The sequence below is a fragment of the Heterodontus francisci genome, chromosome 1 (assembly GCF_036365525.1).
Source record: "Heterodontus francisci isolate sHetFra1 chromosome 1, sHetFra1.hap1, whole genome shotgun sequence".
Taxonomy (NCBI): domain Eukaryota; kingdom Metazoa; phylum Chordata; class Chondrichthyes; order Heterodontiformes; family Heterodontidae; genus Heterodontus; species Heterodontus francisci.
Window position 1 is genome coordinate 80,954,628 of NC_090371.1, and position 24,833 is coordinate 80,979,460.

General features: G+C 42.4%; 1 protein-coding gene across 4 annotated transcripts in view; it reads left to right on the forward strand.

The window, feature by feature from the left end:
- The window catches only part of pik3c3 (phosphatidylinositol 3-kinase, catalytic subunit type 3), a 153,234-nt gene that overhangs the window by 69,241 nt on the left and 59,160 nt on the right, over positions 1-24,833 (forward strand). For all 4 annotated transcript variants that reach the window (XM_068032629.1, XM_068032636.1, XM_068032642.1 and 1 more), the window contains 5 exons: positions 2,013-2,117; positions 7,577-7,669; positions 8,281-8,466; positions 13,853-14,010; positions 15,980-16,070. In XM_068032629.1, the coding sequence (XP_067888730.1) occupies positions 2,013-2,117; positions 7,577-7,669; positions 8,281-8,466; positions 13,853-14,010; positions 15,980-16,070 (633 nt within the window). The remainder of the gene's footprint in view (positions 1-2,012; positions 2,118-7,576; positions 7,670-8,280; positions 8,467-13,852; positions 14,011-15,979; positions 16,071-24,833) is intronic.

The window sequence follows — 24,833 nt, forward strand, 5'->3', positions numbered from 1 at the left end:
TTCATGTATTTGTCAAAATGCCTCTTAAACATCTCTATGGTACCTGCTTCCACCACCTCCCCCGGCAACAAGTTCCAGGCACTCACCACCCTCTGTGTAAAGAACTTGCCTTGCACATCCCCTCTAAACTTTGCCCCTCTCACCTTAAACCTATGTCCCCTCGTAAATGACTCTTGTACCCTGGGAAAAAGCTTCTGACTATCCACTCTGTCCATGCCGCTTATAACTTTGTAAACCTCTATCATGTCGCCCCTCCACCTCCATCGTTCCAGTGAATACAATCCGAGTTTATCCAACCTCTCTTCCTAGCTAATGCCCTCCAGACCAGGCAACATCCTGGTAAATAAAAGCAAAATACTGCGGATGCTGGAAATCTGAAATAAAAACAAGAAATGCTGGAACCACTCAGCAGGTCTGGCAGCATCTGTGAAAAGAGAAGCAGAGTTAACGTTTCGGGTCAGTGACCCTTCTTCGGAACTGACAAATATTAGAAAAGTCACAGGTTATAAGTAGGTGAGGTGGGGGTGGGGCAAGAGATAACAAAGGAGGTCGAGATTGGACCAGGCCACATAGCTGACTAAAAGGTCACGGAGCAAAGGCAAACAATATGTTAATGGTGTGTTGAAAGACAAAGCATTAGTACAGATTAGGTGTTAATACACTGAACAGGTGTTAACATCCTGGTAAACCTCTTCTATACCCTCTCCAAAGCCTCCACGTCCTTCTGGTAGTGTGGCGACCAGAATTGCACGCAATATTCTAAGTGTGGCCCAACTAAAGTTCTGTACAGCTGCAGCATAACTTATCTCTTTTTATACTCTATGCCCCGACCGATGAAGGCAAGCATGCCGTATGCCTTCTTGACTACCTTATCCACCTGCGTTGCCACTTTCAGTGATCTGTGGACCTGTAAGCCCAGATCTCTTTGCCTGTCAATACTCCTAAGGGTTCTGCCATTTACTGTATACTTCCCACCTGCATTAGACCTTCCAAAATGCATTACCTCACATTTGTCTGAATTAAACTCCATCTGCCATTTCTCCGCCGAAGTCTCCAACCGATCTATATCCTGCTGTATCCTCTGACAATCCTCATCACTGTCCGCAACTCCACCAACCTTTGTGTCGTCCGCAAACTTACTAATCAGACCAGCTACATTTTCCTCCAAATCATTTATATATACTACAAACAGCAAAGGTCCCAGCACTGATCCCTGCGGAACACCACTAGTCACATTCCTCCATTCAGAAAAACACCCTTCCACTGCTACCCTCTGTCTTCTATGACTGAGCCAGTTCTGTATCCATCTTGCCAGCTCCCCTCTGATCCCATGTGACTTCACCTTTTGTAGCAGTCTGCCATGAGGGACCTTGTCAAAGTCCATGGAGACAACGTCCATCGCCCTGCCCTCGTCAATCCTCTTGGTCACCTCCTCAAAAAACTCAATCAAATTCATGAGACATGATTTCCCACGCACAAAGCCATGCTGATTATCCCTAATCAGACCTTGCATTTCCAAATGCATATAAATCCTGTCTCTCAGAATCCCTTCCAATAACTTTCCCACCACTGATGTCAGGCTCACCCACCTGTAGTTCCCTGGCTTATCCCTGCTGCCCTTCTTAAATAAAGGCACAACATTAGCTCTCCTCTAGTCTTCTGGTACCTCACCCGTGGCTAACGATGATACAAAAATCTCTGCCAGGGCCCCAGCAATCTCCTCCCTTACTTCCCATTGCATCCTAGGATACACCTGGTCAGGCCCTGGGGATTTATCCACCTTAATGCGCTTCAAAACCTAAAACCTATATATAAACCTATTCTCTATAGATCAAACTTGCAATTACTGTCCCTGTCTTGGGGCTACTTCCTGCTTGTGTTCAGTCCCCTGCATTAATACCACAACTTGAACACAAAGTTCACAAAAAGATTTTAAAAGCTTTAAATGAGCCCAATTTGTTGCATATTGGCCTGTTTAAGTTTGGAACCTGAGTGATTGTTTTTAATCATAGGAGAATTTAGTCGAAAGCAAGCATCATAAACTTGCTCGAAGTTTGAGAAGTGGACCTTCTGATCATGACCTGAAGCCAAATGCTGCTACCCGTGACCAGCTTAATGTAAGTGCAAATACTGAACATTTTATCTAGAAAAGTCATCTAAAAATATTGAAATTTGCTTTGTAAATATCGTTTGGTAACTTGATTATATTTCGTGGAACATTAGTTCTTATCTTAAACCTGTGCCTTTCCTGCATTTTAGCTAAGGACAAATTACCTTTTTAACGACCTTTTTGTTTACTCTTGACTTTTGTACTGTAGCTTGTTTTCCAATATGTTGAAATATACAAACTGAAATCATGAAAGATCTTTGTTTTGTATTTCTAAGAGTGTTGTCTTAGGAATTGGTTCCTAGCAATTCAAACTAAATTTTGTTCTTTTTTAAAAATAAATTCAGCCACTGAAGATTGCTTAAGATGTGACACTTGTTTCCCAAAAACAAAATATTTACTAAAAGCGTGGCTGTGATATGCACAGATAAATTCTCTTCAATGTTTTTTGGAAGTTAGATATCAGCCAAATGGCTTCCTTCTGATGTTTGACAAAACTGAAATTTCTGTTTGTCTAATAGAATGTCTAGGAATATGATCCATTTCCTAAAGCCTTACTTGGGACTATGTATCATAAGTTCAAGATCTGTATTTGTCTTCTAATTTATGGAAGCTTAGTGAGGCATGAGAATTGCTCCAATTAATTAAGGATATCAATGGGTCCGTGAGAAGCTTTGGGGAAATGAAAATGAGAATATCAGCTCAGACTGGGATTAAAAGATTCACATGATCAATCAATGGCAGCATAAAGCACTGGTGTGCACCATGGACAGCAGCTCAGCATCTCCGGAAATCATTTTAGCTTCTGGGATTTCTTTGTGTTGCAAGGGCCCCTGACATATTTGGTATTCAAATCCAAATTAAGTCTTGTCATAGGTCGGCAGAGACTGGTGCTTGTGGACAGTGATAAGTATGCAATCCTTCCATCTCGAGAATGTGCATTTGAATTAGGCCAAAACTATCAGGAAAAAAATCTACCTTGAGAAGAATCAACATCTCAAGTTTGAACAAATGCAACCTGTCCTTCGGGGCAGGGAAGGAAACAAAACAACCATTGAACCCTCCATCCTTGCAAAATGCCTTCTCCTCTTCAATCTCCCTTTCCTTTCCAAAGTCCTTAAATGTGCTATTGCCTCCCAAATGCTCTTCTCTTTTTTCCTAGAGCTCTGTGTTTGAATCCCTCCAATCAGGTTTCCACCCTTGTCACTGTACCAAAACAACTCTTATCAAAGTCACAAATGATATCCTATGTGACTGACAAAGTTAAACTACCCCTCCACATCCTTCTCGACCTATCTGTAGTCTTTGAAGCAGTTGATCACACCATCCTCCTCCAACGTTTCTCCGTTGTTGAACGGCAGGGTGGAACCACATTCGCCAGATTTTATCCGTACCTATCTGACGTATTGTCATATACAGAGAATTATCTGCAGTGGCTTCTCTTTATGCTCCTGCACCTCTGCTCACTTCTCGTCCACATACTGCCCCTCAGTGACATTATCTGAAAACTCAGCGTCAATTTCCACATGCACGCTGACAATACCCAGCTCTACCTCACCATCACCTCTCTCGACTTCTCCATTGTCTCTAAATTATCAGACTGCTTGTTGACATCCAGTACTAAGATGAGCAGAAAGTTCCTGCAACTAAATATTGGGAAGACTGAAGCCGTCGTCTTTGGTCCCACCACTAACTCAGTTCCCAGGCAACTGTCTGAAGCTGAACCAGACTGTTCGCAACCTTGGTGACATATTTGACCACAAGTTGAGCTTTTGACCACATGTCAGCACAATCACTAAGGCTCCCCATTTCCACCTCTGCAACTTCTCTTGACTTCAAACCTGCCTCAGCTCATCTGCTTCTGAAACACTCATATATTCCTTTGTTACCTGTTGACTTGACTGTTCCAACCCACTCTTAGCCATCCTCCCACATTCTGCCCTCCTAAACTTAAGATTGTCCAAAACACTGCCTCCTATGTCCTAACTCTCACCAAGTCCTGTTTCCCTATCATCCCTGTGCTTGTTGAGCTACTTTGCCTCCTTGTTAAGCAATGCCTCAATATTAAATTTATAATTCTTATCCCTCTATGGCCTCATCCCTCCCTATCTCTGTAATCTCCTCTAGCCCTACAACCCTCTGAGATATCTGCACTACTCTAATTCTGGTTTCTTACCCTCCTGATTTTTAATTGTACCATCATTGATGACTATGTCTTCAGCTGCCCAGACCCTAAGCTTTGGAATTCCTTCTCTACCCCTCTTTCCTCCTTTTTTGGATGCTGCTTAAAACCTACCTCTTTGGCCAGGCTTTTGTTCATCTGCCATAATATTTCCTTAAGTGGCTTTGTCAAATTTTGTTTACACTCCTGTGATGTGCCTTAGCATGCTTCACTACATTAACGACACCATATAAATAAAAATTGTTACAGTGCATAAGATTAGTGTGGGTAGTTTTTCTATTCTCAGGGTGTCTACTATAGGAAATTGAAAAGGTCTGGTGCAGTATGGAGGCATAATAAATGGAAGTTTACTGTGTTTCTGGGTGAGCTGCAAATACTCAGTGCAGAGATTGAGTGAAATTGTTCTTGACTGGGACCGACCTGACTCTGGTAGCACCCTGATGTCTGTACTAAGCTAATACTTAGTTTAGTTTAGTTCAGAGATACAGCACTGAAACAGGCCCTTCGGCCCACCGAGTCTGTGCCGACCATCAACCACCCATTTATACTAATCCTGCACTAATCCCATATTCCTACCACATCCCCACCTGTCCCTATATTTCCCCATCACCTACCTATACTAGGGGCAATTTATAATGGCCAATTTACCTACCAACCTGCAAGTCTTTTGGTTTGTGGGAGGAAACTGGAGCACCCGGAGAAAACCCACGCAGACACAGGGAGAACTTGCAAACTCCACACAGGCAGTACCCAGAATTGAACCCGGGTCGCTGGAGCTGTGAGGCTGCGGTGCTAACCACTGCGCCACTGTGCCGCCCTTAACTTGCAACACTGAGGGAGTGCTGCATTGTCATAAGTGTCATCTTTTGGATGAGATTGGTACTGAAGCCCTGTTTGCCTGTTTCGAAGAAGATACCACAAATTAACTAGTCAGATGTTTATTTGCTGTTTGTGGAATCTTGCTATGCATAAATTGACATTGACCTTTACCTACGCTGCAATAGTAATTCATTGGTTGTGAAATGCTTTGGTTTCTCCTGAGAAACTGAAGCTCATTATATAATTGCAGGTTGACTTCTCGTCTATGCCCAGCTAGAAATTTTTTTTCTCCACTTTTTTGGGTGCATTTTCTAATTAATTTAATTAAAGAAATTTTCGGTTTGTGGATGTTGCTTGGAAGGCTAGCATTTATTGCCTATCCATAGTTGCCCTATGCTGGTGTGGTTGAGTTGCATTTAGATCAGGCCGTGCAAGGACAGCAAATTTCCTTCCTTACAGACTGTTAGTGAGCTAGTTTGGCTTTTTTGATGATCTGATAGCTTCTGGTCACCTAAAGATTTGTTTTAATCTGAATGCTAATTCTTAAATGGCATGGCAGGGTGTGCACTCACCACATTCTCTGGATTATTATTCCAGGCCACTGGATCACAGTTGCCTAATACAGTAGATTTTAGATTTAGAGATACAGCACTGAAACAGGCCCTTCAACCCACCGAGTCTGTGCCGACCATCAACCACCCATTTGTACTAATCCTAACCATATTCCTACCACATCCTACCTGTCCCTATATTTCCCTACCACCTACCTATATTAGTGGATATTTATAATGGCCAATTTACCTATCAACATGCAAGTCTTTGGCGTGTGGGAGGAAACCGGAGCACCTGGAGTAAACCCACACAGACACAGGGAGAACTTGCAAACTCCACAGACAGTACCCAGAATTGAACCCGGGTCGCTGGAGCTGTGAGGCTGCGGTGCTAACCACTGCGCCACTGTGCTGCCCTAAATAAGTAATGGTGCAGTTATTTCATATCCGTCTGTGGTAGCTGCAAAGTTTGTTCTAGTCAAATGGACTGTGTTTTATACTACCTAGCTGTTTCAGAATTATGCTATCCAGGCAAGTGCTTTGAGTGTAAATAGAGTTTGAGAATGTGTCATTTGTGGCTTCCCCCTCGCTTGCTCCAAATGAGCTTTTGAGTACTTTAGAATGTGGTTTTGACACTGCATTGGAATTTTACTCCATACAATGTCAGCTCCTGCTATAGTGTCTTTCCTTTTTCTAGATTAATATTACAAGCTTGGCAGTCACTTTGCAATAGCACTAGTAATAGTATAAATGTAACCTGTAACTTATTGGAATGTTCAAATTTACTCTGCTAGAAGCTTGGGTACTTTTTTTTTAACAATTGAATGGCCAATGGGAAAAGTATTTAAAACAATCTGCTGAACTAGCTTTTTAACTGAAATAAATAGCGCACTTTGGGCCACTCCAACTATGGAGTGTGCAATTTCTACAAATGCTTGAATGGCCAAATGGATGCAGTAAATGGTGCTTTGCACCTTGGCAATACCAGGCTCTAACAATGAACTTTCCCTGCTTGTGGTTGCTGACACTATAACATTCACTAGTATGTTGAAACAACTTTGGCCTGGATAATGTAGTGATGAACTGACTGGTACTCATTTTTTATTTTGAAGAGAGTAATCTCTCTCCATAGCTGTGCTATTGTCACTCTTGCCAGTACTGGCGGCAGGGTGCTGATGTCGCTGCTTTGGTTCTAGGGGATGGTCCAGTTAATTTATCACTTCCTTACACATTGATGCTTGGTGAAGTTGATGTAGCTCTGTTGTGAACAATAGGTATGCCTGAGGTACAGATCCATCCAGATGTTTTCTGTTATAGCCTTGGAACACAAGGATCTACACTTGGCCTGGCACTCTTGCTTTTTGCCCTGTTATCCAAAGTGGGTTTCTTAAAGCATCCATGCTGTTGTGTGGACTGAAACAATTAAGTTGTACTTTATTTTGAGCATGCAATACAGCTGGTTTTTCGATGTTGGATCACTGTAGAGTGTCAATGTCACCTTTTTGTAAAGTGTGTTATTAACCCAATGTGGGATTGAAGACCAGCGAGGGCAAAATTGCATATTTGTCTTTAATTGACAAGAGTTGGGTTTGTGTGGTGATATGGTTCAGTCTCAGTAGGAATCTTGGCAGCATTTGGTGGGGGTGGGGATGAGGGTTGGGGACAACTCGCTATTCATGCTTACACTGTAATTACAGCCCTTTATAATGTCTAAAGTAGAAAAGTAGCCTGTCTCCTTGTATGAACAGCTCTCACAGCAAAATTAATTTTTCTGCATCTTAAGGAGCATGATAATGTTCTTCATTTACACATCTGTTCCATACAATTAACTTTTATTCACAATTTGTGTAACATAGACCATATTCTATAATGTACTTTGCAGTGTTTCTTAAAAAGTTGCAAAATGTTCTTTTCCAGATTATTTTAAATTATCCTCCCACTAAATTGCTGTCCTCTGAAGAACAAGATCTAGTTTGGAAATTTAGATACTATCTCACCAACCAAGAGAAGGTGAGTTTTTTTTTTTTATAATGTACTTGTTGCGGAAGCTTCAGAAGTCACTATCATTTCATGTAATTGTGTAAATTCATGACTCTAATTCAGATTATTGGATAATTTGTTTTAAGTGCGATGATTTCAAATTATCAGTTGTAGACTGTAATTTTAATACCATTATAATTTGTGCTTTGGCAAAATTGTCCAAAATAGCGCATTTATGAATCACATGATGCTACAATAATTTTCTGCTTGAAATCGGGCATGTACAATATACAGTCGATACAATAATGTCTAATGCTACTGTATTTAAACGATTTCTAGAACATCCACATCAATTTTTGGAGCATGTGTGTGACGACGGCCTAGCCCCAGTTCATCAGTCATTTATGGCACAGAAGGAGGCCATTCGGCCTATTGAGTCCATGCCGGCGCTCCACAGAGCTATTTAGTCAGTCCCACTTCCCCGCTCGATTCTCGTAGTTGTATAATACTGTTCGTACTTGGGTGACTTGGGGTATTGAGGATATTTACTTGCAGTAGCAGTTTGTAAAGCAAATTGACGGGTAAGGAAATGCAAAACTAACTTGCAAAAGTGTTTTACTAAATGTAGTTATCTTCTGTAGGCATTAACTAAATTTTTAAAGTGTGTGAACTGGGACTTGGCCCAAGAAGCTAAGCAAGCCTTGGAGTTGCTGGGAAAGTGGAAACCAATGGATGTGGAGGATGGTCTTGAGTTGCTTTCCTCGCAATTCACTAATCCAACTGTAAGGAGATATGCTGTTGCTAGGTTGCAACAAGCTGATGATGAGGTAAGAATGTTGTAGATTGAGTCTAAACTCTTATGAGATCTATTGTGAATCCAAAGCATCAGCTACAGCCATATGCTTTCCTAGCTTAGTGCACTTGGTGCTGGTAGGAGGCTTTGGAGCTCATGCTAAAAAGATATGTAGCAATGAAGCCTGCATTGGAAGTTCTAATTTCTAATGCATTTTCTATATTTGTGATATTTTTGAGGTGGGTTTTATTAACTGAGGTCGTTAATTAATCCTATCTCGTTGCATGATACCAGGTCTAATATAGCCTGCTCTCTGGTTGGCTCCAGAACGTATTGTTCCAATAAATTATCCTGAAAACATTCCATGTACTCCTCATGTAGACTACCTCTGCCCATCTGACTTTTCCAGTCTATATGTAGGTTAAAATCCCCCATAATTATCGCTGTACCTTTCTGACAAGCTGCCATTATTTCTTCCTTTTATACCCTGTCCGACAGTGTGGTTAATGTTAGGTGACCTGTACTCCACTCCCACGAGTGACTTTTTGCCTTTATGATTTCTCATCTCTACCCAAACTCCTTCTACATCCTGATCTCCTGAACTTCAGTCATCCCTCTCTATTTTACTAATACCATAATTAATGAACAGAGCTACCCCTCCACTTTTTCCTAGCTTCCTGTCCTTCCTAAATGCCATGTACCCTTCAATATTCAGGTTTCAATCTGTCATCCTGCAGCTATTTCTGTAATGGCTATCTGATTGTACTTATTTATTTCTATTTGTGCTCGCAGTTCATCTGTTTTGTTTTGAATGTTATGTGCATTCGGATACCGAGCTTTTAGTTTTGTCTTTATTTTTGTAACCTCTAGCCTTATCTGTTGAATTACTCTTAGATGTGTATTCTCTGTCCCTTCTTGTCACATCTATCATTTCCCACATTAATACCGTTCTCTCTTGCCTTGTCTCTACTCCTTGATTTACCATATATACCCAAATTTGATACCTTGCCCCCACTATTCAGTTTAAAACCCTCTCTGCTTCCCTGGTTATGCGGCTCGCGAGAACACCGGCCCTAGCACGGTTCAGGTGTAGAGCGTCCCAACGGTACAGCCAATGCTTTTCCCAGTACTGGTGCCAGTGCCCCACGAACTGGAACCCACTTCTACCACACCATTCTTTGAGCCACACCTTAATTTCTCTAATCTTATTTGCCCTATGTCAGTTTGCATGTGGCTCAGGTAATAATTCAGAGATTATTACCTTTGAACTTCTGCTTAATTTGGTGCCTAGTTCCTCACACTTACTATGCAGAACCTCTTTCCTTGTCCTGCCTATGTGGTTGGTGCCTACATGGACCATAACCACTGGATCCTCCCCATCCCACTGTAAGTTCCTCTCCAGCCATGAGCAGATGTCCCAAACCCTGGCACTGGGCAGGCAACACAGCCGTTTGGACTCTCGTTCTTTGCTGCAGAGAACAATGTCAATCCCCCTAACTATACTGTCCCCTACTACCACTACATTCCTTTTTTCTCCCTCCACTTGAATGGCTTCTTGTGCCATGGGCAGGTTGCTCATCCACCCTGCAGCCCCATTCTCATCCAAACAAGCTGAAAGAACCTCAAACCTGTTAGATAATCGCAACGGCTGAGGCTCCTGCCCTCTGGGCCTCCTTACCTCTCTCAGCTGCAGCCAACCACTCCTGTCCCTGACCACTGACCTAATCAGAAGACCCTATCCTAAGGGGTGTGACTGCCTCCTGGTACAAAGTGTCCAGGTAACTTTTCCTCTCCCTGATGTGTCGCAATGTCTGCAGCTCGACTTCCAGTTCAATAGCTCTGAGCCGAAGCTCTTTGAGCCGCAAACACTTACTGCAGACATGTTTGCCCTGGGTCACTCTGGCATCCAGGAGCTCCCTGTTGCAACTGTGAGACATCACCTTTCCTGCCATTCTTTATGTGTTTTAATGAGCTACTTAATTATTTTGTTAAATTTATATGTTTTCTTTTTATATATTTTATTAAGCTTACCACTAGTTCCTTTACTACTTTAAATGTTAGAATGGACCTTAATCAGTTACCAGATACTCACCAAGTAGGTAGTTTCTTCCCAAACCAATCACCTACCTGCTTGCCTGTGATGTCACAGCTTACCAGGTACTCACCAAACAGCTCCTTCCACTGCACCGAAGCAAGAACCAAATACTGGAGGGTTAAAAGAGTACAAGAAAAATGGAGCATCTCTGCCCCCTTCACAAACTCACCACCCACCAAGCTCGAATCTCCACACTCTGCTTTTAATCTGCACTCCGTGGGTCTAATGGACATTACCAATGATAAAGCTTTGCCAATACTAATAAACTTTACTACTATTAGTAAACCTTACAAATACTGAAAAGCTGCATTAAGTATCATTAGGGTTTATGTACTAATTTGTCCTAATTTCAACTAATGCACTTGCTACTCGTTTCTCACTGTTATAAATGATAAAATTTTCTTTAGTTTATATACTAATAAATTGATCAAGTGTTATGCTATGTTCATTTGATTTAAATTAAAAGCTTGCCTGTATACTCACCCTGGCAGCGCTCTGTTTCCTTGCTCTCGCTGTCGATTGTGACATCACTCTGTCCCTTTTCAATTTTTTTTACCCTGCTCCACTTCCGCCGTGCTCCTCTCTGTAGCTTTGTCTGTCTCTGATCTCCGACCGTTGGCTTTTGGCGTGCTTTATAAAGCTCTGCTCTCGCTCTGACTCTGGGCTTTTGGCTTGCTTTTTAAACCGCCGCTGCCGCCGTGCTCCCCTCTCGCTCGTGCAGGCCTTCACCAATGCGTGAATGCGTACAGGCCTTCACCAATGGCTTGTTCACAGTGCAGCTAGAATGCCTGCTAGTATATCACATGTACCAGAAGTATCCTCTTCGTCAGTGGCCCTTGAGGTTCAGCACCTGCGTCCAACTGAGCAGAACTTGGAGCATCCCATGGTGCCTCTGCTGTCTCTTTCTACAACATCTCATGTTCACTTGTGGTGTGAGACTCACCAATTGAGAATCCAACTACGTATTTTACCAGTCCCACCGAAGTGTGAGCACCTGAGCTGTCTGCACGAGTCGTGTGATTTGTGCACATTGAGTGACCACCTCTGAGGAGTTATTGTCCTCTTGTGGGAGATTAAAGAATGAGTTAAAACTGTTGAGCGTTTTAAGCAACCATTATGCACATGATCGTATTTCACTCACTGCTGACATCAACATGCATGTTGTATGCCCTGTGGCTATCTTGTATTTAATTCTGTGACCAGGTAACTGGGAGGCTCCCATTTCCCACCAAGTACGCTTTGACTCTGCTGATGTCCAACTCGCTGTCTCCACAGCTATCGATTTGAGAGATGGCTGGAGGGCTACCTCTGGTTCACTGCCTCTCCTATGTGTTCTGTGCTCTCCTCCTGCGAGAAAGGAAAGAGACCCAAGTCAGAGTAATGACGTGTTAGATTGAGGCATTTGTTGAGGGTGATGAGGGAGAGCGTGACATTGCAGAAAGATGAGGGTGTTAGTGGTGGAAGTGCATAGGCAGAGAGGAGTGGGTGCACCTGCAAGGTGAGTTGATGTGAGTGTTTTGTGCTGGAGTAGGTTTGAGAAAACACAGTGATGCCCACATCCTGGAGTGAGAGTGTTGGCGTGATACCCTCATTGGGATGTAGTTGGATGTGCTATTGTACTCCCTTTCCTGCCCAACTTGGGTCATTTAACCACTTTCGGTATCAAATCCAGGCGCATGGCAGCGTCCTCCTGTTGGTCACCTCTGATACCTCCAGTCATGCCGCCTTGATTTCACTGGCAGGCTTCTTCCTGCCATTAGGGAACATTATCCAGTTGCAAGTCTTTACAGCCCCCAGTATCGCAGCCAGGGAGGTGTCCGTAAAACGAGACACAGCCTATAAGCATGTGCATTTATTCTGTGACTCGTTCTGCTCCCAACTAATTTCAAGTTTGTAATGTCCCTTTTTAAAATACTGGAGTTGAAATTGACTCATGCAGGCCATCATGCCTGTGCAGCCTAATTGGTCAAGTAATCTGTAATTACATTAATGCAGTGCGCTGCACTCCCAGATTTCCCATGTGCTACCTGATCCTCTATCCCACCATATCAACAATTTTTGAAGTCCAGCCCAGTGAGTCTCGCTATTCTTAAGTCACATTGTAGCATTTGCTTTTATAAATCAAAATTCACCATAATAACTCACTCGGTGGCCTAATGGATAAAGGCATATCTCACTATGAACATGACACCTAGACCAAAAGGATAGATATTTTTCTGCCAATAGCTATTGTGAGACACTGTAGTTTCCCTCTGAACCCCTGATTTACAGAGGAGGAGGGAAATCAATTTTCCTGATTGCTGCCTAATCTGCTAGAAAATTAATGTAGTTTCTAGAAATAGTTGGCTATGTTTTCCTTAGTTTAAATAGTCTCCATGTCTAGGTTCACAAGTGAAGAATGGCCATTTGAATGAGGTACCAGAGGGCTACTGATGCCTGTGCCACCATATCCTAGAAAACTCTGACTTTGGGGCGAGGGAAGGGCTGACCAATACTGAAAGGGAGACTTGAGATAAATGTATGCAATCAAGCCAGTTTAAACTTTGGTGCAGAAAATGCTGGAAATACTCAGCAGGTCTGGCAGCATCTGTCGAGAGAGAAACAGTTAACTTTTCAGGTCTGTGACCTTCCATCAGCACCTCTGTACACTTGATAAGGTTCTGTGATGTAACATAGCTGAAATGGAGGGAGCCAATGTTGTTGAAGACAAATAGAATTTTGCACTTTACAGTACAGTGCTCTCACCTGCAAGCAGGATTTCTGGCCCAGTGGTGTATGTGAAACATGTGACTAATGCACAGCTTTCGTTTGTACTCAAAGTGAGGCTGTTTGCAAATTAAACAGTCCCAAAATGCTTCCAGTTTATTCCAGCAAACTAATTAGCTAAGAAATAGCCATACGTGGCAGAAAGTTTCCAAAATATTGGTGAGGAATCAAAACCAGGAATGCAGTAATATTGCAAAACCTCAAAGAATATTTGAATTGCAAAATGACTATTGCCAAGAGTTGCTCATCTAAATCCAACTTGATTGTTATAGTTTTATTGCTAATACTATAATTAAGCTATTGTCACTATTTTAAGCAGCATAAGTTGGCAGTGCAGAATGTTTTAATATTTTCTTTGTCTACATTTTTGTTTCAGTTGCATAATTTTATATTCTTGATCTGAACTATTTGATTAATTGATATGCTGAATGGCAGAGTGTTAGAGTATCGATTTGTAGCCGTGCAAGTGCAAATCCTTGCAATTTAGTATGTTTTAAAAATTTGGTCCATGCAAATTTTTCTTAAACTGAATTTCCTGAAAGCTCTTTATCCTTCATAGGATTTGCTCATGTACCTGCTTCAGCTTGTCCAGGCTCTAAAGTATGAAAACTTCAATGACATAAAAGTTGGATTAGAACCAAATAAAAGAGATAGCAGTCAAACTGCAATGTCTGAAAGTATGTCTAGCTCATTAACTGGTGCTTCAGAAATGGAGAGGTAAGGGTATTTTTGCTCTAATTTTAAAACCAAGGCTATTCGCGATTATCTACTGTGAAGTTCCTTAGTACAAAGGCATTATATAAACACAAGTTGTGTTCTGTCATACAGCATGACAGCAAAATGAACAGTGATGAATCCATAATTTGACTTGTGTATTTAACCTGCAAATAAATCTGACTAGCAAGTTTTAATCTGGACACATTGATCTGGTGCTGTGGTGGTCCAACTTCAGAAAGGATGGAAAACCTGGGGGTAGGAGGGCAATGCACATTTGGGACTGAGACAAAGAGAAATTTCTGTACTGAGGGTTGTGAACCTTTGGAATTATCTATCCCAGAGGGCTGAGGATGCTGAGTTGAGATCAATAGATTTTTGGGCACTAAAGGAATCGAGGGATAGGCCGGGAAGGCAGAATAGATATAGAAGTTCAGCCATGATTTTATTGAATGGCGCAGCAGACTCAAGGTGCCTTTTGACCGACTCCTATTTATGTTCTTAAGCCACATATTCTCCATCAACAATATACAGTGATTGGGACTTAACTGTTAAATCTGGACATATGGCACATAAATAGGTTTAAATTAGAGACTGCTTCTGGAAACTGCCAGACATCTGTGAAAAGACAAAAGCTTGAGGGTCTGAACTATTCAAAGGAACTTTGCCTCAATTAGGTTTTTTCAATTAAAATCTTATAAAATGCCTCTTTACAAGGTTTAATTTTCAGAACCTAATATAATTTATAATGTGACTCCGTGCTCCTGGACTAAAGATGGCAAATCAACCAGAATTCCTCTTTCTGAATATTATGCCATATTTCTGCAACAAATGTGACCAAAGAAGTAGGCAATGGTCATTTGGGCAAAGCACCAGCAGAGGGAACCGGAAACCCATGTTATAGCCTAAGCTTTCCAAACTCATCCTGACAGATCTGAGGATGACCGGGCCAGAGATGTGCTACAATTCCCCCTCTTACTTTTATTTTATTCACCCCCTCCAAGAGGACGGGTTAAGTGGTATAAATTGATGATTACATGCAAATTAAATTGTAGTGAGAAAACAAAATTGGCCTTTGCTGTGTTTTTGCCATTTGTCTTGTTTTAAGGCTGACCACCAGGGCTGTCTCTTCAGCCCCAGCATCTAGCGTTCAAATGTCAGTGAACAGGAGTAAGCTGCAACTCTTTTCCAAAATGCAACAATTTGGAGCAGTTTTTAAAGTTTTGCTATTCTGTCAGGCCTCAGTGCTCAGATTAGTGTTTGCCTTCGCCTCTCAAACTGGCAGAGACCTGAGACTTTGCCTCCAGCATGCAAATGACCCCAGGCCTGGAATGTTAGGGTAGCATCCCTTGAAGAGTGGAAGTCTGCCAAAGATGCTCTCAGTTGGAAAGCCTAGACTAATCTCTCATCATTCTGATTTTTTGTTTTGCCCCCTCCCCCACACCCTCCCAAATTGGTTTCTCACCTCCTCAGGAGATCATATGGCTTTTGGGTGGGGTGGGAAGTGTACACATTGTGATGCACCAGGCATCGCAGATGGCGGACCAGAGGATTTTTTACTTATTGTTCTTTTGACAGTTGATGAAAAGTATAGGAAAAAAGTAATGTTCTGTAAGTTAGTAGTTTACATTTTCATGAGATGTTCTGAAGTATTTGGACGTTACTGCTGTGTAACTATGTTCAAGTGCAACATTTGGCAATTCCCTGCCTTTTCAAAGCACAACTTAAATTGCTGAAGATTTTCAAGCACCCGCACATATTCAGTGCTGATACTCTGGACAATTAAAACCAGTAATTACCTGAATAAGTTTAATAAATCCGCATAACTCGCAATATTCACAATTAGCAATACGTGTTAAATCTAAAAGTACAGATAGTAGATCTGTCCGTGTTCACTCTTCGTAATTTTTAATACTATGGTGTTGGATGATTTTTTAAAAAACTGATTTATACTCTGAACATTTTCTTGTAGCTCCCAAATAATCACCAGTCCGTTACCTCCAGTATCACCGCCTCCTCCAGTTTCTAAGGCAAAAGAGGCAACAGATGGAGAAAACCTAGAGGTAAAATCAGTTGATACAAATTGTTACTTCCATGAACTTTTAGCTACTTGTTTTTGTTTTAATAGAAATATCTCTTTATTGAAGATTAGCAATCTGTTGCAATTAATTTTCCCAACATGCAAGAAATTATAACTGAAGCATGGAATTGCCTTCACGTACTTTGAGGACTAATCAACATTTGCAAGAAAAATGTGATTATTAAACTATAAGGTGAAGTTAATGAAGGTTTACAATACACAAATCTATTCATATTTTTGCAGTCTGCTTACCATTTTTGTTTAAAAAAAAAAGTCTTCACAGCTACAGCACCATCTCTTTCATAGCCTGTCCTCCTAGAATATTATTCAGAATGCTCATTATTCTGTCCTTGGAGGGAATCTATTGCTAGAATTATTCAGCTATTTTATTGTTGTGGCATCTTATATATAAAAAAAAAGACTACTGAGGAAATCCAGTTCCAATCATAAATACAGTGCAGTTTCAAAAATAGATTCTAGAATTTCTGCTTGTGCTGAAATACTAAGCTCCATCAGTGAGGCAGGTTATTGATGACTTCTCTGGATGCAGGCTTCTATTTGGCCTTAACCTTATTAAAGGTAAGATGCCATTAATGATGCATTTCTTCCTGGTGAACCAAGAATTCAAACTAGACAAACATTTCTCATTTTGGTTGAATTTTTGTTTAAACAATGTTAGTAACTTGATAACATGAGCTGTTTTTGATATGCTATCGGAGGGTTCCAAATTATTAGCATAAGTTTAGACCAAAATCCCAGCTATTAACTTCATCTTTACTGATCTCTTTTATATTGGCACTTGTTTTGCTCAGATCTTTGGAGATCAGTGACTGAAAACAAGCTACTTAATCATTTCCTTACCCAGTGGCAGATTCGTGGGCTCACTTTTTCATAAGTATATGGTTTTGCAGGCGATAAGAATCTGATTTGCCACGTCAAAGACACCAGCATATTCTCCATATTCTGAATGTAGCTGATATTAACTTTTTCTTTGTAATCTATCAACTGATCAACAATCTCTACATTTCCCTCCAGAATGTTCAACTTACTTAAAGTCAACGCTCTAACCAATCACAACCTAATTGTAAATCATATTTATATCCTTGCTTTGACTTAAACTTGCCTCATGGGTGGCAACACCTTGCCCCTCATTGAAATCTCATTACCTGCCTTACTCAAATCACATGATTATGATAGAACTCATCACCAAGGTACATTTTGACCTCTTCCTCCTTTCTCTTGATGCATGTCACCCTGTTCCAAACCATTGCTTAAAATCCTCTGTCAACTGCCAGCCAAGTTTTCTGCCTCCAGTTTCTCCAAAATATCTTTCCCCTCAGCGTCTGCACTGAGTGACTCTCCATCCTTGATTGTCTCTCTTGACCACAACTCCATTGGTCTCTCTCTTCTCTGAAAACACTGCTTCCCTGTCCTGCCTCCATATAACTCCTCCCATATTTGTGGTCATCTGCTCAACCATGCCATCTCCCATGTCCCTTCTACTCTCATCATTTCATCTCTAACCTCCTCTTCCATGTATTCAACTGCACTTCATTGTGCAGCCACCCTTGTGGAGAAAAAGGCTCCCATTCAGTTTGTTTACACGGCACTCTGAAGCTCCCAACTATCTAGCTTTTGGCCCTCCAATCATCATGATATCTCTCCATCTGTTGCTTTTGCTCATCTTTACCTTTTTATGTGTTTTTGCCCAACAAAACCTTCATTGCCTCCCATCCATTTTGTTCCCTCTGCTATTGTCCTCCTCACTTCCTCCCTCAAAGGGTGCAAACTTGAAACTTGAGTTTACCTGACACGCAACTGACTTGGCCAACCATCATCAATTCTGCCTGGACCATATCAGACTCTCATCAGACTCTGTTGGGCCTTGCTTTCCTGCCCAAATCACCCATAACTCTACAGGCATCCTGGAAGGAAAATGTAACTTCAGGTTCCTTATTATCAGCTAAAATAAAAGCAAAATACTGCGGATGCTGGAAATCTGAAACAAAAACAAGAAATGCTGGATTCACTCAGCAGGTCTGGCAGCATCTGTGGAAAGAGAAGCAGAGTTAACGTTTCGGGTCAGTGACCCTTCTTCGGAAGAAGGGTTCCGAAGAAGGGTCACTGACCCGAAACGTTAACTCTGCTTCTCTTTCCACAGATGCTGCCAGACCTGCTGAGTGAATCCAGCATTTCTTGTTTTTGTTCCTTATTATCAGCTGCCTCCTTCAGCTCTTCTCCTCTCTGCCCCTCCAGCTATAACTAGTTTCAGGCGCCTCCAGTTTGTGCTTTCGTGCTTTCGGATTGCTTGTTTGACATCGTGTTGGATGAACCGCGTTATTCTCCAGCTAAATATTGGAGTTACGGTCACGTGAGGAGGGGTTGAAGGGCTTCCCTCTTTTCCCTCTCCTTGATTGACCACAACAGGTTTAATTCTTAAAGTGGATGGACTGGCCAATTCACTAAGTATTTGGTTCTTCTTATAATCATAGCAAGTAATCAACCAATCGGACAGGTTTTTTTGAGTTAACAAATAAAGAGGTTAACTTTATTGTACCTAAACCAAGCTAATAAAAATAATCAATCAACTACGTGCTAACTTTCACTCATGCACACACAGAAGAGCTTTACACACACAATTAGGTTGCAAAGTGGGGAAAGGTAATTCGGTTGAGTTGAACCCATAAATAAAAAGAGTTTGTGGCATTTGGTGATTCGGCTGGCTTCTAGCTGAATTTGGTGGTCCTGAGGCTTTTCATTTAAATGTAGATGACTGGTTCGGTGGGTTGCTTGGAGACGGTGATGCAGATGATTTCTTCCAATGGGGTTTCTGATTGTAGCTGGAGTATGGAAAGGTGGTTAGCCAACAGGAAGGATTCGAGAGCTTTGAAGCTGGAATGGAGAGAGAGACACCCCCGCTTGGGTCTGCACCTGGTAGAATCCAGTGGCTTCTCTCTCTGCTACAGAAAAACACAAGCTTAAAACCACAGATGACAGTCATTCAAACATAGCAGCTAGCAGTATTTCTCTCTTGCTAAAAAGAACAGATAGTTCCTTTAAACTTCCTGGGGCATGAACAGACATTTTGTCTCCCTCCTCACAAGCATTGTAGTGTAGGATACAGTGTTGCAAATTAGGTAGCCATCTTAAGCTGTCCGCAAAGTCATCCTTTTAACTGGTCTTTTTAAAATGTCTTAAGAAAAAAATCAAATCTGCAGTCAGTGGATTAAAGAAAATTATCATTCAACAAAGCACATTGGCGTAACACCTCCCCACCACATCAAATGAAGTGACATTTCATTGAGGCCACAAAATAAAACCGTATACATGAAAAAGAAAACTCATCAGTCTATCATAGCCATGCTCTGGTTTAATAGTTATTTTATCTGGGATGGTTCTGTGCTGAGCTATTCCCTAGATAAAGTGGTAGCTATCACATTGTTTTTCCCTGCAATGTCGATAATCTTTAGTTGGTAAGGTTACAGAAGCAGGCTCAAACGAAAAAGCCTTGCATTATAGATTTTGAATTTCTCTATGAAGGTTGTCAAAGGATTATAGTCGTTATAAGTTGCAGTGTCACTATATCCATTTTGGACATTTACCTCAACATTTTTGAGAGCCAGCAACAGCCCCAGGGCTTCCTTTTCCACAGTAGAGTATCTCCTTTGATTGTTTAATTTTTTGGAGAAGTACCCAACTGGTGTCTCAATGCCTAACTCATTATCTTGGAGCAGGGCGGCACCTACCCTTAGGTCATTAGCATCCATTGCTACTTTAAATGGTTTGTCAAAGTTTAATGTTTGCAGCTGCCAGCACTGTTTCATTGGTTAAGATGGCTTTCAGCCTTTCGAAAGCTGTTTGGCACCTCCCTGACCGCACTAACTTTGCTTTCTGGAATAAGCCTGTCTGGGGTGGCTATAGTGCAGAAGTTTGGGGCAAACTTGCGGTAAAATACACCTCCCAAAAATCGCATTATTTCCTGTTTGGTCGTGAGGACAGGAAAATCTGTCAGCACCTGTACCTTTGCTTCTCTGGGCAACACTGTCCTTGACCCACAGTATGTCCTCGGTAGGTTACTTGAGCTTTAGCAAGCTCACTGTTTGCAAGATTTACCACAAGGTCAGCTGACTGTGACCTTCGGCAGAGGGCTTCCAACTGGTCTAGGTGCCCCACCCTCCAGTTGTCACTTTAGTGTAACTGGATGATCTGTTAGTGTAAACAGTTGGGCAGGCCAGCCACTACCTGGTTCATCTGCCTTTTGGAAGGTGGCTGGGGCATTTCTTAATCCAAAGGGCATCACTCGACACTGGAATAAGCCATCCGGGGTGACAAAAGCCAAGATCTCTTCAGCTCGGGGGTTAAGGGAACCTGCCAGTACCATTGTAATAAGTCTCTAGTTTGGTTATGTAAGTGACCTTTTCTACTCTATCAGTGCAGTCTTCCAGGTGGGGAATTGAGTAGGAATCAGCTCTGGTCACTGTATTAATCTTTCTGTAATCAGTGCAGAGTCTTGTTGAGCTATCGGGTTTGGTCACCAGCATAACTGGGGAACTCCAACTGCTCTGACTGGGCTCAATTAGCTTGTGCTCCATCATATACTGAATTTCCTCCTGAACTTGGGTCCATTCCCTGGGACATAGGCGATAGGGATTATGTTTTTTGGGAGGGTTCTTTCTCACATCCATTGAACCTGGCTTTCAATGGTTCTCCTTGTATTGATAACAGCACTAATACATGGTCTGTGGTGTTGAAATGTTCTGGCTTTGACATGTTTATCCACCTGCCTTTTCATAGTTGTCTGGGAGGTTTTTAAGTGTTCCTGAGCCACCGCACAGGTTCCCGTGAACCGATCTCAGAACGTGGAGATGTAGTGTAACGGGGAAGATTCGTCCCTGGATCCTAAAAACCTCGCCTTGATTAGTTTTAGAGGACCTCTCACCTCATGTCCATAAACTAATTCAAAGGGACTAAAGCCAGTGGACTCATTGGGTGAGTCCCTGGTAGCAAACAAAAGAATTCCTAGCCCTTTGTCCCAGTCATGTGGGTACTCCTAGCAGTATGCCCTGATCATTGTCTTTAGAATCTGGTGGTACTACTCCAAAGCCCCTTGTGACTGTTGGTAGTAGGCTGAGGACTTTAGCTGGGTTATGCCTAGATTAGCCATGACCTTTTGAAAAATACTGGACATACAATTGTGCCCTGATTTGACTGGATCTCAGCAGGCAGCCCATATCTGGTGAAAAATTGGGTTAGCCCCTCTACCACTTAGAGGGCTAACCTCTGGAAATCAAGTAGCCACATCCCTAATGGTGAGAAGATGCTGGTAGCCTCCTTTTCTTTTCAGTAGGGGCCCAACACAATCTACCAGCACTCTGCTGGATGGTTCACCAAAAGCCGGTATGGAAATTAGGGGTGCAGGTTTTATTGCAGGTTGAGGCGTCCCCACAACTTGACACATATGGCAAGTCTTACAGAACTCCACCACGTCCTTGTGGAGTTGTAACCAGTGAAAATGCTGTCTGATGCAGGCTTTTTCTGATACTGAAATGTCCAGCCATTGGAATCTCGTAGGCTATTCTCAATATTTCCCTATGGTGCCTCGGCAGTACCACTACCTGGTGAACCACTGTCCACTCTTTGCAGGTCTATGAGGAGGATTACACTTTCTCATCGCCTCATCCTTTAAATAGTAGCACTCTGGGACTCCCTCTGCTTCAGTTTCAGTTTGGGCAGTCTGTGCTAACTTTTTTAACTCTGGGTCAGCTTGCTTCAACTGAAAGTTTAACCCATCCTTTGGATCCTCTAATTTCCCAAAGAAGGCTTCAGATAACCAGACAGTAGGGTCATCTGTCTGCAGTGCAAGTTCAACCTCCTCTGATGGAGCTTGTTTGGCCATGGACCGGGTCACCACACAGTCAAGAAAAATGCCAAAGACTTTTCCTTGTAACTGCTATCTCTCCCTGACCTCTTTCAGTCTTTCTAAAACCAGTGGGGAAGCGACCACCTTCACCCCCGTCAGATCATTACCCAGCAGCAGGTTGATCCTGTCCACAGGTAAACTAGGGACACTCCCCACTGTTGCCAGTCCTGATACAAAGTCACATTCCAGGTGCACCCAGTAGAAAGGTATGGGCATATACTTTCCTCCGATACCGTTTACTTGCACTCTGGCATTCAGTGCACTCTCTGGGGGAAAGGTCATGCTTTTTCCCAGCAGAAGGCTCCTGTATCCCTAAGTATGACTATGGGGATACTTGCCTCACTTAACAGGTATGGGGTCAATTTTCCTCTGGACACAAAATCCTGGTAACAAGGATTTTAATTTTTCCTGCACTCAGTGGTAGGTTTACTGGGTTTTACTACCACAGTTAAAGCCACAGCCTGGTCTGCTGTGCTTTCATAGAAACATAGAAAATAGGAGCAGGAGTAGGCCATTTGGCCCTTTGAGCCTGCTCCGCCATTCATTATGATCATGGCTGATCATTCAACTCATTAGCCTGTTCCCGCTTTCGTCCCATACCCTTTGATCCCTTTAGACCCAAGAGCTATATCTAACTCCTTCTTGAAAACATACAATGTTTTGGCCTCAATTGTTTTCTGTGGTAGCGAACTCCACAGGCTCACCACTCTCTGGGTGAAGAAATTTCTCCTCATCTCAGTCTTGAAAGGTTTACCCTGTATTCTTAGACTATGACCCCTTTTTCTGCACTGGTGTGGTGTAGCCTGACTAATGGATTTTCCCCATAACTTCAAGCAGCCAGCTTGAAGGTGGCCTGCCTTGTTACAATGGAAACATGCAGGTTTCCAGGCATCACTCCTGTTCTCAGCACCTTCCATTTTGGCCTGAGGAGGGCCCCCTGTGTCCAGCTCTCCCTTCTCACTCATGGCTGTTAATCCTCCTATCACCTTCCACCTATTCTTTTCAGGTTTTTGGAGGCGACTAGGGAAGGGTTCCCCTTGCAGCAAGGGCTTGTGAATAAATGTATAATCATCAGCCAGGATTGCTGCTTGCCTGGCTCTTGGAACCTTTTGTTCATCCACATGGTTTCTTATGGAAAGGGGAGGTGAGTTTTTGAACTTCTCAAAACCAGTTTGAGGTTTGCATAGGTGGACTTTATCTTAAGTGCCGGTATCCACTGGTCGAAAGCAAGCTGCTTAGCTCTTTCAAACTGTAGGTAAATTTTCGGAGGGTTCAGAATTATATGCCTCCGATACTAGCTCATCTGCACCCAGGATACCATTTAGTTATTTCATAGTCTGATGAACTCTCGTCAGTCAACAGTGAATAAATCTCATGGGCTTTTCCTGTTGGTTTGCTTTGCAATAACAGTGTCCAGCTCTCAGCCGGCCACTTCAGCTGTTTTACCAGCTTTTCAAGAGATGAAAAATACTTCCACGTCCCTCTCATTGTACTTTGGTATCAACAGCGCCTGGTCCTGAGCTAGGGGTAGCTCCCTCACTAGAGGTGCCATCATTGGTTGTATTGGGTCTTCCCCTAGTTAGTTTGAACTGCCTTAACTCCCTTCCTCCTCCTTTTGGAAAGCTCTTTTTACCTTTCCTCGCTCTTTCTCCCTTTCCAGCAGAGCTCGCTTGCTCTTTCTCCCTTTCCTAGACTTCAAATTCTAGTCGCCTCTGTTCTAGTTGTACCTTAGCTTATGTTACCTTGTCTGTTTCAGATTCTCCGCCTGTCTCCGCTGCTTCAGTGTTAAATTTTAAATGGTTGGCCACAGGTTTTAGGATTTCAGGCTTCCTAGCTTTTGGACGGATGGTAATCTCTAACTGCCCAGCTACATTCCTCAACTTTTCAACAGGGCTTTTAACCTGTCCCAAGTTACTTCACTCTGTTTTAGGAAGGTACTGGCCTTGAATATGGTCATTTTAGTACAGTAGCATTGAAAACCACAAGAAAACCTGTATTAAAGTTTTTAAATTATTGCTAGGGATCTGTTTGGTTTCCCGCTTGTCTTTGGGTTTGAACCCAGATTTGAACCTCCTTTATTTCTGTTAGTCAATTGAGGAGGGGTCCAAGAGCTTCCCTCCTTTCCCTCTCCTTGTTTGACCACAACAGGTTTAATTTCTTAAAGTGGATGTAATGGCCAATTCAGTAGGTGTTTGGTTCTTGTTCTGTTCATAGCAAGTAAATAATTAATCAGACTGGTTTTCTTGAGTTAGCAAAGGAAGAGGTTAACTTTATTGTACCGAAACCAAACTATGTGCCAACTTTCATTTGTGAGCACACACATTAGAGGTTTACACACACACACACACACACACACACACACACACACACACACACACAAGTTAGAGTGGGATACGGTAATTCTGTTGCGTTGAGCCCATAGAAAAAAGGGGTATACAGTCTGTGGCGTTTGGTGATTCGGCTGGCTTCTGGCTGAATTCAGTGGTCCTGAGTCTTCGTTTAAAGAGGTAGATGACTGGTTCGGTGGGTCTTTAGATTAGATTAGAGATACAGCACTGAAACAGGCCCTTCGGCCCACCGAGTCTGTGCCGACCATCAACCACCCATTTATACTAATCCTATATTCCTACCAAACATCCCCACCTGTCCCTATATTTCCCTACCACCTACCTACCTATACTAGTGACAATTTATAATGGCCAATTTACCTACCAACCTGCAAGTCTTTGGCTTGTGGGAGGAAACCGGAGCACCCGGAGAAAACCCACACAGACACAGGGAGAACTTGCAAACTCCACACAGGCAGTACCCAGAATCGAACCCGGG